This window comes from Echinops telfairi, unplaced genomic scaffold, assembly GCF_000313985.2.
Source record: "Echinops telfairi isolate 266 unplaced genomic scaffold, ASM31398v2 ScPeMD7_7424;HRSCAF=8462, whole genome shotgun sequence".
Lineage (NCBI taxonomy): Eukaryota > Metazoa > Chordata > Mammalia > Afrosoricida > Tenrecidae > Echinops > Echinops telfairi.
Genome location: NW_022111324.1, coordinates 10144751 through 10158997, shown reverse-complemented (window position 1 = coordinate 10158997; position 14247 = coordinate 10144751). Strand labels below are relative to the sequence as shown.

Here is a 14247-nt window from a genome sequence, read left to right as displayed (position 1 = left end):
CACACACACACACCCCCCCACACACACACACACCGAAACCCTTATTCTACTTGCCGTCTTTATAGGTTCATCAACTCTGGGTTTCATACACTGAAAAACAGAAAAATATATAACTTCCTTTAGATTGAATTTAATATCCTGCCTGTGTTTGCTTCTTTTCCATTAGAAGTGCTCTGTAGTAAAGAAAAGGAGATAGGAAGCTTTTAAAATCTTTTGCTCAGTAACAACAGCATAGAATCATTTTCAAGTATGATGATCTGATCACATGTCTTTCAAGAAAATGGAATAAGCTATTATTTTATTTCTATCACATGAGAAAGAAACCCCCACCTCTTTTTTAGCTACTAGGGTTCTAGTTCATCTACACATAGGTTTATTCCAAACAAAACGTATTTAAATATGTCTCTATAATTAGTGTATGTCTAAGTGAGGAGGACTTGAAACATTTGCTGAGGAAGATCAAGGATTGTGGCCTTCACTAAGGATTACAACTCAATGTAATGAAGATCAAATTCCTCACAACTGGACCATATACTTATCATGGAAAATGGAGAAAAGATTGAAGTTGGCAAGGATTTTGTCTTGATAGGATCCACAATTAATGTTCATGGAAGCAGCAGTCAAGAGATCCAAAGAGATGCATTAGGTAAATCTGTTGCACAAGACCCCTTTAAAGTACTGAGAAGTAAAGCTTTTACTTTGAGGACTAAGGTGCGGCTGACCCACGCTATGGTATTTTCCATTGCCTCATATGCATGGGAAAGTTGGAAGGCCTAAGAAGAACTGATACTTTTGATTTGTGGTGCTGGCAAAGAATTTTGAAAGTACCATGGACTGGTAAAAGACAGGCCTATCTGTCTTGAAAGAAATATGGTCAGAGTGCTCCATAGAAGCAAGATTGAAGAGACTGCGTCTCACAGGTTTTGGACATGTTGTCAGGATGCACCATTCCCTGCAGAAGGACATCATGTTTGGTAGAACAGCGAGGCAGTGAGAAAGAGGAAGACTCAAGGAGACGGATTGACACAGTGTGGCTGCAACAATGGGCAGGTGCAGGATCAGACAGCGTTTTGTTCTATTGTGCATAGGGACGCTATTGGTCAGAAATGACTGTGGCGCCTAACAACAACTACACCAAACTGTCTCGCTAATACACGTCTTAGTCTCATTAGAAAGCCTTCATGGTATTCTAATGAGACTGAGATGTGTGTCCTAATCAAGCAGTGACTCCAAGGGGATCTGCTGAGCTACTTTCTTCTAAGGCAGAGAGGTCCTAACGAGACTGAGATGTGTGTCCTAATCAAGCAGTGACTCCAAGGGGATCTGCTGAGCTACTTTCTTCTAAGGCAGAGAGGTCCGAACGAGACTGAGATGTGTGTCCTAATCAAGCAGTGACTCCAAGGGGATCTGCTGAGCTACTTTCTTCTAAGGCAGAGAGGTCCTAACGAGACTGAGATGTGTGTCCTAATCAAGCAGTGACTCCAAGGGGATCTGCTGAGCTACTTTCTTCTAAGGCAGAGAGGTCCGTTCAAAAGACTGTGTGTGAAAGTAGTAATCTTTATGGACACAGAATAGGCATTGGGCCTTATTATGAAGAAGCTTTAAGATAATTGAAAGCTACATTGATGAGATAAAACATAGGAAAGTGATGTTCTTGCTTTTTTTCCCTCCATTACAACAATGTACCTGCGCACTTTTAGCTGATAGCAAGTGCTGTCCTACAAAAATTTTATTGGGAAACCTAACTCCATTCACCCTACATCCCAGATATTACCCTTTCAGTTACCCCCCCTCCCCCCCCTCCCCGTAAAACTCAAGGAACATTTAAAAGGCACACAATATGAGCTCCTAAAAGATGCCAAAACTACTGTTAAAACTGAGTGTTAAATTCTTCAGGGAAGAGCTTAGGAGAGTTGAAATGTTGCCTTCGTAAGTGTAAGATATAACATGGAAGATATGTCAAGAAACAAGAGCTTCATGTTTTTATATTTTTGGTTAATAAACATTTCTGTGATTTTGTAGCAATACTTTTTAACTGTCATCTGAATATCATATCCACAAACTCAGTAAGAATTCACTAAAAGTAGTCATAGCAGTTTGTGGTCATTTGTGTGTCCACACATACACACACACACGCACACATACAACATAGGGATTCATTAGACCATATAAGGGGATGCTGTTTTATTACATCAGAGAAGGTGTGTGAAAGGTTTGTAGCCCTTATCATGCTTGTTCCGTGTGCTGAGCAGATCATCTTGAAAAGTGGCAGTGTAGGAAGAAGAGCGCGGCAACGTGATTGGAAGAACACTCATTCACCGCCTGTTAATTAAAGAGGACTTGAAGCACCTACTGGTGACAATAAGTAAGTATGGACTACACCTCCACATGAAGAAACCAAAACCTTTTTCAACTGGATCAATAAATAGGAAAAAGAAGTTGAAGTTGTAAGGATTTTATTTAGCTTAAATCTACAATCATATATTGGAGCAGTAGTCAAGAAATCAAATGGCATATTTTGATAAATATGCTGGGGGGGAAAAAACTCTTTAAAGTTTTATAAACAAAGATGCCACTTTGAGGACTTAGGTATACCTGACCTTTCAAACCATAATATTTTCAATCCCTTCATAGGCTTTCAAAAGGTGCACAGTGACTAAGAAAAGCCAAAGAAGAATTGATTCTCTGAATTTGGGTGTTGGCAAAGAGTATCAGATGTACGATGGACTTATAAGAAGAAATAAATGTCTTGGAACAAGTACGGCCATGATGCTCTTTAGAATCTAGGATGTTGAGATTTTGTCTCTAGTATGCTAGCATGGTATCAGAAGGGGCCAGTCCCTGAAGTGGTACATCATTTTTCATAGAGGGCCAAACATGGCTGTGTAGATACACAGAATGGGGTAGTATTTTATTCTGTTGTACATAGGTCACTATGAGACAAAACTGACTCAATAGCACCTAACAGTAATAACATGTGCAAAGTGGCAAAAAATTCCCAGCTGAGGTCTGACAAGGCTGGTCCATTTTTTAATTCACTCATCATAGGAAAATATTGGAATATAATTACAGTGAATAACAAGAGTAGATTGTCACCACAGGGAAAGAGGGACCAGACTTCAACCCAGTGCTCCAAGATGTGAATGCAACATGCCGGCATGGACTAGGGAACCAGTGGAGAGGTCTGGGGGGCCGGCCTCAATCCCAACTACATGGACACCAGCCCCTTCCCCCAGAATAATTTATTTTAGAGGACAGCACTGGATCTGCAGCTCTGGCAGAGGAACATGTCTCATCAGAGCACATGGGAGCAAATGAAGGGGGAGGAAGAGAAAGTGGAGCACATCCTGGCCCCCCAGGCCTTGAGGACCATATTCCCGCTCAGAGCAGCCAATCCACAGAGAAGACCACATGGCCAGCCCCACTATGAGACATGACACCTCTCACTGGCCCATAGCCCTACAGGGGACAACACTGGAGACAGTGTGGGAATTCCGCCCGATCTGATCCCATCACACCGAGGCAAAACACTAGGGTGTGAACAAAACATTCAGGGAACAGAGCAACGAAGTTCCCAGGGAATACCAAAAATAGACTTGGGGCCAGGTCTTGGTGCCCCAACAGACTCGACTGGAAAATACTCCTAAAGGCCAACAAACAGTCCTTGAACTAACTACAAGCTTTTCTTTCTTGTTGTGTTTTGTTTTTTTGTCATTGGTTTGTTGTTGTTGTTTTGTTTTCTTTTGTTGCTTGGTTTTGCCCTGTCTTGTTTTTGTGCATGTTATTTCTCCGCAGGTCTGTCTAAATAAGATGGGCTGGATGAACAATCTGGAGGAGAAAACAACAGGACCGACAGTTCCAGGGAGACATGGGAGAAGGGGAGGTGGGGGGAAAGGAAGTGGTGTTAACAAACCCAGAGACAAGGGAACACCAAGTGATCCAAATCAGTGATGAGGAGGGTATAGGAGGCCTGGTAGGGCATGATCAAGGGTAATGTAACCAAGAGGAATTACTGAAACTCAAATGAAGACTGAGCATGATAGTGGGACAAGAGGAAAGTCAAAGGAAATAGAAGAAAGAGCTAGGGGGCAAAGGGCATTTATAGAGGTCTAAATAAAGGCATGTACATATGTAAATATATTTATATATGAGGATGGGAAAATAGATCTATGTGCATATATGTATAGGTTTAGTGTTAAGGTACCAGATGGACATTGGGCCTCCACTCAAGTACTCCCTCAGTGCAAGAATGCTTTGTTCTATTAAGCTGGCATGCTATGATGCTCACCTTCCCGATGCGATCATTGAAGACAAAGCGGGTGCATAAGCAAATGTGAAGAAAGATGATGGTGCCCGGCTATCAAAAGATACAGCATCTGGGGTCTTAAAAGCTTGAAAGTAAACAAGCGGCCATCTAGCTCAGAAGCAACAAAGCCCCCGTGGAAGAAGCACACCAGCCTGTGTGATCACAAGGTGCCGAAGGGATCAGTTATCAGGCAACAAAGAACAAAAAACCATATCACTGTGTGCTCACCTCCCTGATACAATCGCTGAAGACTAATGAGTGCATAAGCAAATGTGGCGAAGAAAGCTGATGGTGCCCGGCTATCAAAAGATATAACACCTGGGGTCTTAAAGTCTAGACCAGAGGATGTACACTGGTACAGATAGAAGGTAAACAGGCAGCCATGCACAACAAAACCCACATGGAGGAAGCACACTAGCCTGTGTGATCACAAGGTGTCGAAGGGATCAGGTATCAGACATCCTCAGAACAAAAAAATCATATTGTGAATGAGTGGGGGAGTACGGACTGGAGACCCCAAAGCCCATTTGTAGGCCATTGGACATCCCCTTACAACTTTCCTCTAGTTCCTAAATGCTTCTTCCCCATCCACTATCATGATCCAAATTCTACCTTACAAATCTGGCTAGACCAGAGGATGTACACTGGTACAGATAGAAACTGGAAACACAGGGAATCCAGGGCAGATGATCCCTTCAGGACCAGCGGTGAGAGTGGTTGTACCAGGAGGGTGGCTTGGAAAGGGGGAACCGATTACAAGGATCTACATATAACAACTTCCCTGGAGGACAGACAACAGAAAAGTGGGTGAAGGGAGACATTGGACAGTGCTAGATATGACGCAATAATAACTTATAAGTTATCAAGTATTCATGAGGAAGCGGGGAGTGAGGAAAAATGAGCTGATGCTAGGGGCTTAAGTGGAGAGCAAATATTTTGAGAATGATGAGGCATTGAATGTACAAGTGTGCTTTACACAATTGTATGTATGGATTGTGATAAGAATTGTATGAGCCCCTAATAAAATGATTTTTTTAAATGGGAAACAAAAGAGTAGATTGTATATGATCTTTATGCCTTAAAAATTCATGTTCTGAATTCTAATCATTTTCCTCCCATGCACTTGGATATAGTTACTTAAGTCTATTAGTTGCTTTTTTATGTATAGTATCTTCTATAATGCAGAGATTTTAAATATCCATGTATTAAAATTTAAGTCTTGTTTTTTACATATTTGTAGGAAGACTTCTTTGTTCTGTTTTACAGTGAAGTTTATAATCTTGTAACAGTTTTGTTAAGATGTCATTTAATTAACATTTTCTCATTGTACAGTGAAGTAGTTTTCATGCATTCACAAAGTTGTACAACCATTGTCACTATTTAACTCGAGAACATTTCACAACCCCAGAAGGATGCCCATCCCCACTGTCACTCCCCAAGGACACACTGAGTGGAACTTCTCAGGGAGCATCCAGATTGCCCCAAAGTGGCGACTGCTCTCTGATCTCTAAGTGGATCGGTCTCTACGAGTTGCTGTTAGGCTGCTATTCGCAGAGAGCAATTGTGATCCTATAGCTGAACTGAGGTGAATGGAATTAAGGAAAGTTAAAATGCCACAAAGGTCGCTATTCTTACCGTTTTTTTTTTTCCTTCTTACTGAAATAAACACTTCTTGAATTGTTGCAATCTTTTGCTTAGTTATTAGTTCTTACAGTTTTTACCAATGTATTTTATTCTGTTTATCAAAGAGTGGGTTTTAGAAATTCATACCCAGACGTTCTGGAAATGCTTGACTCAAATTTACTTTAAAGTGGGAAATAGCTATTTTGTTCTCTTTTTTCCATATTTAATAGCTAGTTATTCCAACCTAGTTAGTGGAATGTGCAAAGATTTGAAACATCTTTTACCATAGCTGCCATTCTTTATTTGAACAGGTAATTCTTGAACACTTACTGTGTGCCAGGTATCATTTCCATAACACAAAAATACTTGGATCTGTTTTTCTCTTCCATTTTGGTCTCATTTATCTATTTGAGGATTGCTATTTCTGTACCATACTGTTTGATACTGTTATTACTATGTGTTTGTTTTGACAGAAACTTTAGAATTTATGAAGTTCTCCTAGTTGCTTGTCTTCCCCTGCAAAATTGACATTGCTGATCTTGTACATATATAAAATATTTATTTGAGAATTACTTTGTTAAACTCTCTAAAAATTAAAAATCATGATGGCAATTTGAGTGTTAAGCTATCCAGCTCAAATAACCTGGAATTTTTCATTGCCATAACAAATACTGATAATTTATAAATAACAATATCCAAGTGCCTATTGAAAGAGTCTAGATTATGATTTCTGTGTTTTAAGAAAATATTTTCTTTCACTGTTTATTTTAAGACTTAGGTATTTTGTAGCAATATTAATTTGAACCCAATCTCACTACTTTATTTTTATTTAAGACATGGTAATTCTTATCAGTGTGTTCGTTAATTTTACCTTTGTCAAGAAAAAAATGTAACATAGATGTTTATTAACTTAGCCTAAAGCTAATTTACGAATTATGTTCAGTTCCATAAGTTGGCACGATACTGAAATATTACTTATTTTTCTACATATAAATTTTATTTTCATGTTAATTTATTTTAATGGAGTTAATTTCAGCCTGCTAAAATGTGCATTATTTGTTAAACTTATCCTAACTTTTTCCAAATCTCAAATACATGAAATAATATATTATTAAAAAAGAAAAATATGGAAAGGAACATCAAGAAATTATTTTTTATCACTCACAATACATATGTCACTTTGTCTAAATCACATTTTCTCTTTGTAGTTGTAAACTTAAAGTGATGTATTAAGAATTTTGAAATAGGGATTTTGTTTGCATTTTATAAGTAGCTTCCTGTGTTGGAAAAATGCATCCTACTTTTTTGTTCCAGTTCCTAACCTTGTTATTTATTAATGACTAGACATTTAAAACCAAACCATCCTTTCTGCCAGAGGTAGGGTGAGTGGTCTTTATTGTACGTCTCCTTTTTTCTTTAGAAACTGCCCTTGGTGCATTAGCAAGAGTCCTGAGAGAAGACTGGAAGCAAAGTGTTGAGTTAGCTACAAATATAATTTACATCTTTTTTTGCTTTTCTAGGTAAGTATAAAAATTATTAAGTAAAAGTCCTAGTCTATTTTTTTCTCTATACCATTAGTTCAGGCTGTAAATCACTTATTTTCTTAGGCTTTCTGTTTGTGTTCGTGCTCCGTCTCTGAACTCTTATTCATGGTGTGTTTCCCATTCTCTGTCCAGCACTCTGTTCTTTCATGTAGTCTACAAATACTCATGCATGTACACACACACCTCTTTGCACGCAAACCCAGGAAGTGAGTATAACAGTTTAGAGTTTCTGACTCTGGAAATAAGCTATCTGGATTTCTTTACCCCAGCCCTGTATTTATTAACTTTGTGACCTTGTTTACATTACTTGACTTCTCTGTACCTCACTTTCCTCATCATCTGTAGGATGTGAGTAGTAAAAATAACCTCTTAGGGTAGGTTTTAGGACTCTGAATTAATGAACTAAAATATAAAGAATTAGAATAAATCTTGACTCAGAGAAAGTTCAGAAATTATATTGTTTTATGTACAAATACATGTGCACACACATAGTCTTATGTATCCATATGTATTATTTATCAACATATCTTTAAAATTTAAAAGGAGGTTTTTTATTCAGACATTGTGAAATTTCTGGCTAATTCTTAGCTAATAGTTTGCTGCTATTTTAAAATTACGCCAGCATTACCAAGCATAAAGTTATTGAGTAAATATCTGAATGAATGACTGCTGAAGAAATATGTGAAAATCCTGATTACTAATATGTTGTTTGATTTTTTCTGGCACCAGTTTTACACAATAAATAAAATCATTTTCTAGTATTGCACAATTAATTTTGCTAATTTGGTATTCTGAAATTTTATTTTTAGAGTATCTCAAAAAGTAGTTAATTGCAAAACTAATTCTAACTTTCTCAAAAAAATCAACAAGTGATTTCAATGAAATGAGTATGTTAAACTATCTTTAAAGTAATCTTATGCTGTGAAGTCTTTGTGTATAAGCATATTCATTTATTGCTTGTCCTAATGTTTACTCAAAACAAGTCTCCTTAACTTATAGAATGTATTCCTTTTAATATGTATTAACATCTCTTCTTTAAAGCTTTTCTCAGTTTCATGGACTTATCACCCATTATAAAATTGGAGCTCTGTGTATGAATATCATTGATCATGAGTTAAAAAGACATGAGCTTTGGCAAGAAGAACTTTCTAAAAAGAAGAAAGCTGATATCCTTTAAAAATAATATTTGCCCCTTTGTTGCCTATTACTATAAGCTTTGGAAAGATAGGGTGTTTTTTGTTTGTTGTTGTTTTTATTTACTATTCAGAGTACTTGAATGTAAAACAATGCTTAGTGCATAAAGGTTAAGATAAAGATTGAAAATAACAGAATGACTGCAGCTTGACATAAAATTTTGGGAGTGTGTGTGGGGTTTTTTTGGTCTTCATAGCTGCCTTTAGTTTATGAGGTTGTTAGGAGCAAGTAATAGTGGTTATGAATAACTGGATTGGTGAGTCTCTAAGGGGCTACACCATATGCCTTCGGAAATCCTTTAGTTATCTAAAACTTGGCTCACCACTGATGCTTTTGTACTTCTCTCTAAGTAATGGAATGACTTTGCTTAGAATGAATGTAAGTTTGGTAATGGACCTAATTTTAAATTCTGTTTTTCTATTTAGTACAAAAATACTTTCTTAGTAAATACAGATTTGAGAGGCCAAATAAGTGATAGAACCTATAAAATAAATCTTAGAAATGAATGTATTTTACAATACAGGGCTCTTTTTTATAATATCTCTGGCAGATGATTATAGATGGTTATTAATTTTCTTCTCGGTAACTGTTTAGTAATTTTAGCCCATTTTGTGCTTTGAGATTCTACTTATTATAATGTTCTTTTGCTTAGTGAACAAAATCAATTTTTCAGTACCTTCTGTTCCTTTGCCCTACCCTCCACCGCAGCAATGTAATTAAGGACTTTTTTTTTTAACTCAACATTGTCATATTTGAAGACATTTATCATAGTGGCTCTATAAATAATTACCCTAATTTGACTGCCTTTGTTTACTCAGATGTCTGCATATAGCATGTTTTCCATATTCACAAGCCATGCTAACTCTTTTTTTGGAACCTAACATTCATTGATCTTTTGAAGAGGGAAATATAATGTCTGTTGCATGAAATACCTTGCATTTCCTACCTCCATTTAGTGGGAAAAGGGGACAGTATTCTTATATTAATTTTGGCCTCTATAGACACTAAGATTTGAATTTTATCTCACCTATGATATGTAGACTAATCCTGAGTATTCTGTATAGGATCTCTCAGGCTTTTATTATTATAGTTTGAAATTCCCAAGACTTTTAAAATGTACCCACCCAAAATTTTGAATTTTACTTAATTAGGATCTCTATATTTAGAAATATTCTGTGTGCTATAAATATCTTGCATTCAAATTGCTATTGCCCTGAAATACTAAGATAACTGAATAACTTTGGAGACTTGAGCTGGGTCTTGAAGTCCCAAGCCTCCTGAATGGTTCGATGTAACCAAACTTTATTTAAATAAGAGACGAAGGGAGAAAAACACTACTAGAACGTTTTAGCAATCATTAATTTGCTTAGCTTTCTTCATGTTTGTGATTGTTGACAAGAACTAATATTTAAGGACATGTTGTATTTCTGCCAGACACTATGGATTCTAAATTTCACTACTATGTTTGAACCACTAAGAGAAGAAAGAATGCATCCAATTAAGTGATGACACTTCATGGATTAGAAGAGACACTGATTCTGCAGTAGTTAAATATGGGAGAAGTATGTCTCAGAATCAAGACAGTATGGTAATTGAAGAGATACAAAAATGACCTTTCAGAATGTTGACCATTTTTCTTGAAATAAATACTATTTTACTGTCTAAATTTCCTTCTGCTTGGATGCAAATAACATGTAAGAATATCAATTGTTTACTTCATACTCAGGGTTCTTTGTTTAACTGATTATTTCTGCAAATACAGAGCATTATTACAGACCTTAAAATGTACTTTTAAAATTTGTTTACCTGTAATTCTAGTATATTTCCCTTGGAGTCTAATGTGGGTGATCAAAAGCTTTAGTTCTAATTTGCATCCTTTAAATGTTCTGGACATCTGTCTGAGCTGAATCTAGTAATTTACTAGTTATTTACTTGATAAAAATTCATGGATCCGTTTGACACTTTGTTGAAAGTGATAGACTTGTACACATAAAATATTTCTGGAAATATTTTCTGGATGTTCTGGAAATTCAAATTCTCAGTGAAGATCAAACGTGTACATAATAGGACTCAGAAAAAATCCTTGAAACATAGACTAAGATCTCCTATTAGCACAGTTATTGGGCAGAGAATATTATATATATATACATATATACATATACACACATATACATATATACATATATATGTTAAAATAAGTATTTAAAATAACATTTCCTTTAAAATTTAATAGTGCTATTTGTCATAATACTTTTCAGAAAGCTTTTTTTGTTTTATTGAGTACGTAAGATCCTTAACTTATGTCATTTACTTGATGAAGACCCTGAAAACCAAACTTTGAGAAAAGATTATGAAAAAACATTTAAAAAATACCAGGGGCTTGTGGTAAAACAGGAACAACTTTTAAGAGGTATGAATTCTTAAACAATTAGAAATGTAACTATTACTCTAGAAATGCTTACTTTGTTTTATTTTTCTCATTAAAATAATATACCAGAATAGTTAAAAGTTCTATAAATCTTGATAATTGTAAATTGTTTTTTGTCTTTAACTTAAGTTGTAGTGTTTTAACTTTAACTCCAATATATTTCTACCAAAGCCCTTTCAGGTCTAATGTATATATTCTTATGACTTAATTACTCTGAAAAGATGTATTTTTAATTATTTTGGGGGGGCTCGTACAACTCTTATCACGATCCATACATCCATCCATTGTGTCAAGTGTATTTGTTACATATGTTGCTATCATCATTTTCAAAACACTTTGTACTTGAGCCCTTAGTATCAGCTCATTTTTTCCCTTCCTTCTCCCTCATGAACCCTTAATAATTTATAAATTATTATTATGTTTTCATTTCATTCACTGTCCGATGTTTCCCTTTACTCCCTTGTCTGTTGTCCATCCCCCTGGGAGGGGGTTATAGGTAGGTCATTGTGATCAGTTCCCCTTTTTCCCCCCCACCTTTCCCTTACCCTCCTGGTATGGCTACTCTCAATATTGGTCCCGAGGAATTTATCTGTCCTGTATTCACTGTGTTTCCAGCTCTTATCTGTACCCATGTACATTCTCTGGTCTAGCCAGGTTTGTAAGGTAGAATTAGGGTCATGATGGTGGGGGGAGGAAGCATTAAGGAACCCGGGAAAAGCTGTGTGTTTCATCAGTGCTATACTGCACCCTGATTGGCCCATCTTCTCCCCACAACCCTTCTGTAAGGGGATGTCCAATTGCCTACAGATTGGCTTTGGGCTTCCACTCGCACTCCCCTTCTCATTCACATTATGATTTTTTACTCTGGGTCTTTGATCCCTGATACCTGATCCCATCAACACCTCGCGATCACACAGGCTGATGTGCTTTTTCCATGTGGGCTTTATTGCTTCTCAGCTAGATGGCCGCTTGTTTATCTTTAAGCCTTTAAGACCCAGACGTTATATCTTTTGGTAACTGGGCATCATCAGCTTTTTTCAGCACATTTGCTTATGCACTCACTTTGTTTTCAGCGATTGTGTAGGGAAGGTGAGTATCCCAGAATGCCAGATTATTAGAGCAAAGTGTTCCTGGATTGAGGGAGTACTTGAGACCCGATGTCCATCTGCTTCCTTAATACTAAACCTATAAATATATGTACAAAGATCTAGTTCCCCATCATCATATATAAATATATTTACGTATGTATATGCCTGTATTTAGATCTCTATAGATTCTCTTTGCCTCCTAGTTCTTTCCTCTATTTCCATTTACTTTCCTCTTGTCCCACTATCATGTTCAGCCTTCATCTGGGTTTCCATAATTCCTCTTGGTTACATTGCCCTTGATCATTTTGGGAAGGTGAACCCATCACAGGGTTGGATATATAGCCCACCCCACAGAGGGACAAATAACAGAAATGTGGGTCAAGAGAGACAATGGACAGTGTAAAACATAAAATAATAGCTAATATATAATTTATCAAGGATTCACAAGGGTGGAAGGGTGGGGGAGGAAGGGGAAAAAAGAGGAGCTGATACCAAGGATTCGAGTATAAAAAAAAATGTTTTGGAAATGTTGATGGCAACATATGTACAAGTGTGCTTAGTACAATTGAATGATGGATTGTTGTAAGATTTGTAAGAGCTCCCCAATAAAATGATTAATTAAAAACAAGAAAAAATAAACTCCCACGGTTAATTCTATGCCCTAGAGCAGCAGTTCTCAACTGTGGGTCACGACCCCTTTGGGGGTCAAACAACCCTTCCACAGGGGTCGCCTGATTCATAACAGTCGCAAAATGACAGTTATGTGGCAATGAAAATAATTTTATGGTTGGGGGGTCAACCACAACATGAGGAACTGTATTAAAGGGTCACAGCATTAGGATGGTTGAGTTTACTAGGTATTTGCTGATATCCAAAAAAGAAATCAAATGAAACATTGCAGTTCCTAAATCTGCTTCACAGGACCTCTTTAAAGTGTTTAAAAGCAAGGCCCTTCCTTTGAGGGTACGATGAATCTGACCCTTGGGTATGGTATTTTCACTCACCTCATCTGCATGTGAACGTCGGACATTGAATAAAGAAGCCTGAAGAAGAATTGATGCATTTCAGTTATGGTTCTGGCAAAGAACATTGAAAGTACCACAGACTGCCAAAAGAACTAACAAATCTATCTTGAAAGAAATATAGCCAGACTGCTCCATAGAGGCAAGAATAGTTTGGACATGTTATCAGGAGGGACCAATCCCTGGAGAAGGACCTCTTGCTTGGTGAAGTTGAGGGGCAGTGACAAAGAGGCAGGCCCTGGACAAGATGGACGTACCCAGTGGCTGCAACAATGGGCTCCAACAAAAGAACAAGTGTCAGGATGGCACAGACTGAGTGGTGTTTTGTTCTGTCGTACGTAGGGTTGTTGTGGGTCAGAATGTAACCTGATAACCACGAGCTAATGTGTACATGGAGTTACGCCTTTGATAAAAGGTTAGAGGTTTAATTTCTTGCCTTACAAGAATGCATGAAGTACTAAAATTAGAGTAAAATTAAAGTTACAGGAAGGCAAACATTTATGTTATCTTCAATAATCCACATAATTCTGACAGAAATTTTTAAAATTTAACTCTGAAGATTCCTATTAGTCAAAGCAAAATGAAGAATAGTTATCTGTTACATGATTCTCACTGTCAAAAGAAAACAAGCAAGTGTGTTAAAGAAACAAACCATTTTTATAAGCGGTTATCTAAAATTTCCTTAAAATAGTAGACAGTGACCTCAACTTTGTCTAGAACAACAAAGGTATTATTGCACTTCATATGGCTGTTATAGTGAGTACCGGAAAATCCATTTTGAGAATGAAAATGTTGTAGTATCCTCAAATTTAGCTCCAGCTATAATATATATCATATACTGCTCAGTTCAACACATCAGCCCTTAGTCGTTGAAATTGAATAGTACCTTACCTTGTTTTCTATATGTATGAAATGTATTGTTCATTGCCTGCTTGTTTTTTATTTGCTACCTTTAATTACCAGTGATTGCTATTAAGTTCTAAACTCTAAAAAGGTAGGAATTATTGTCTTTTATTGCTGTTCATCTATTTCTTTTTTTTTT

At 36.8% G+C, this 14247-nt stretch overlaps 1 protein-coding gene across 2 annotated transcripts in view; it reads left to right on the top strand.

The window, feature by feature from the left end:
* Positions 1-14247, top strand: part of KIFAP3 (kinesin associated protein 3) — a 167936-nt gene that overhangs the window by 30977 nt on the left and 122712 nt on the right. For both annotated transcript variants that reach the window (XM_004706740.3, XM_045298136.1), the window contains exons 6-8: positions 7350-7449; positions 8515-8639; positions 10979-11077. In XM_004706740.3, the coding sequence (XP_004706797.1) occupies positions 7350-7449; positions 8515-8639; positions 10979-11077 (324 nt within the window). The remainder of the gene's footprint in view (positions 1-7349; positions 7450-8514; positions 8640-10978; positions 11078-14247) is intronic.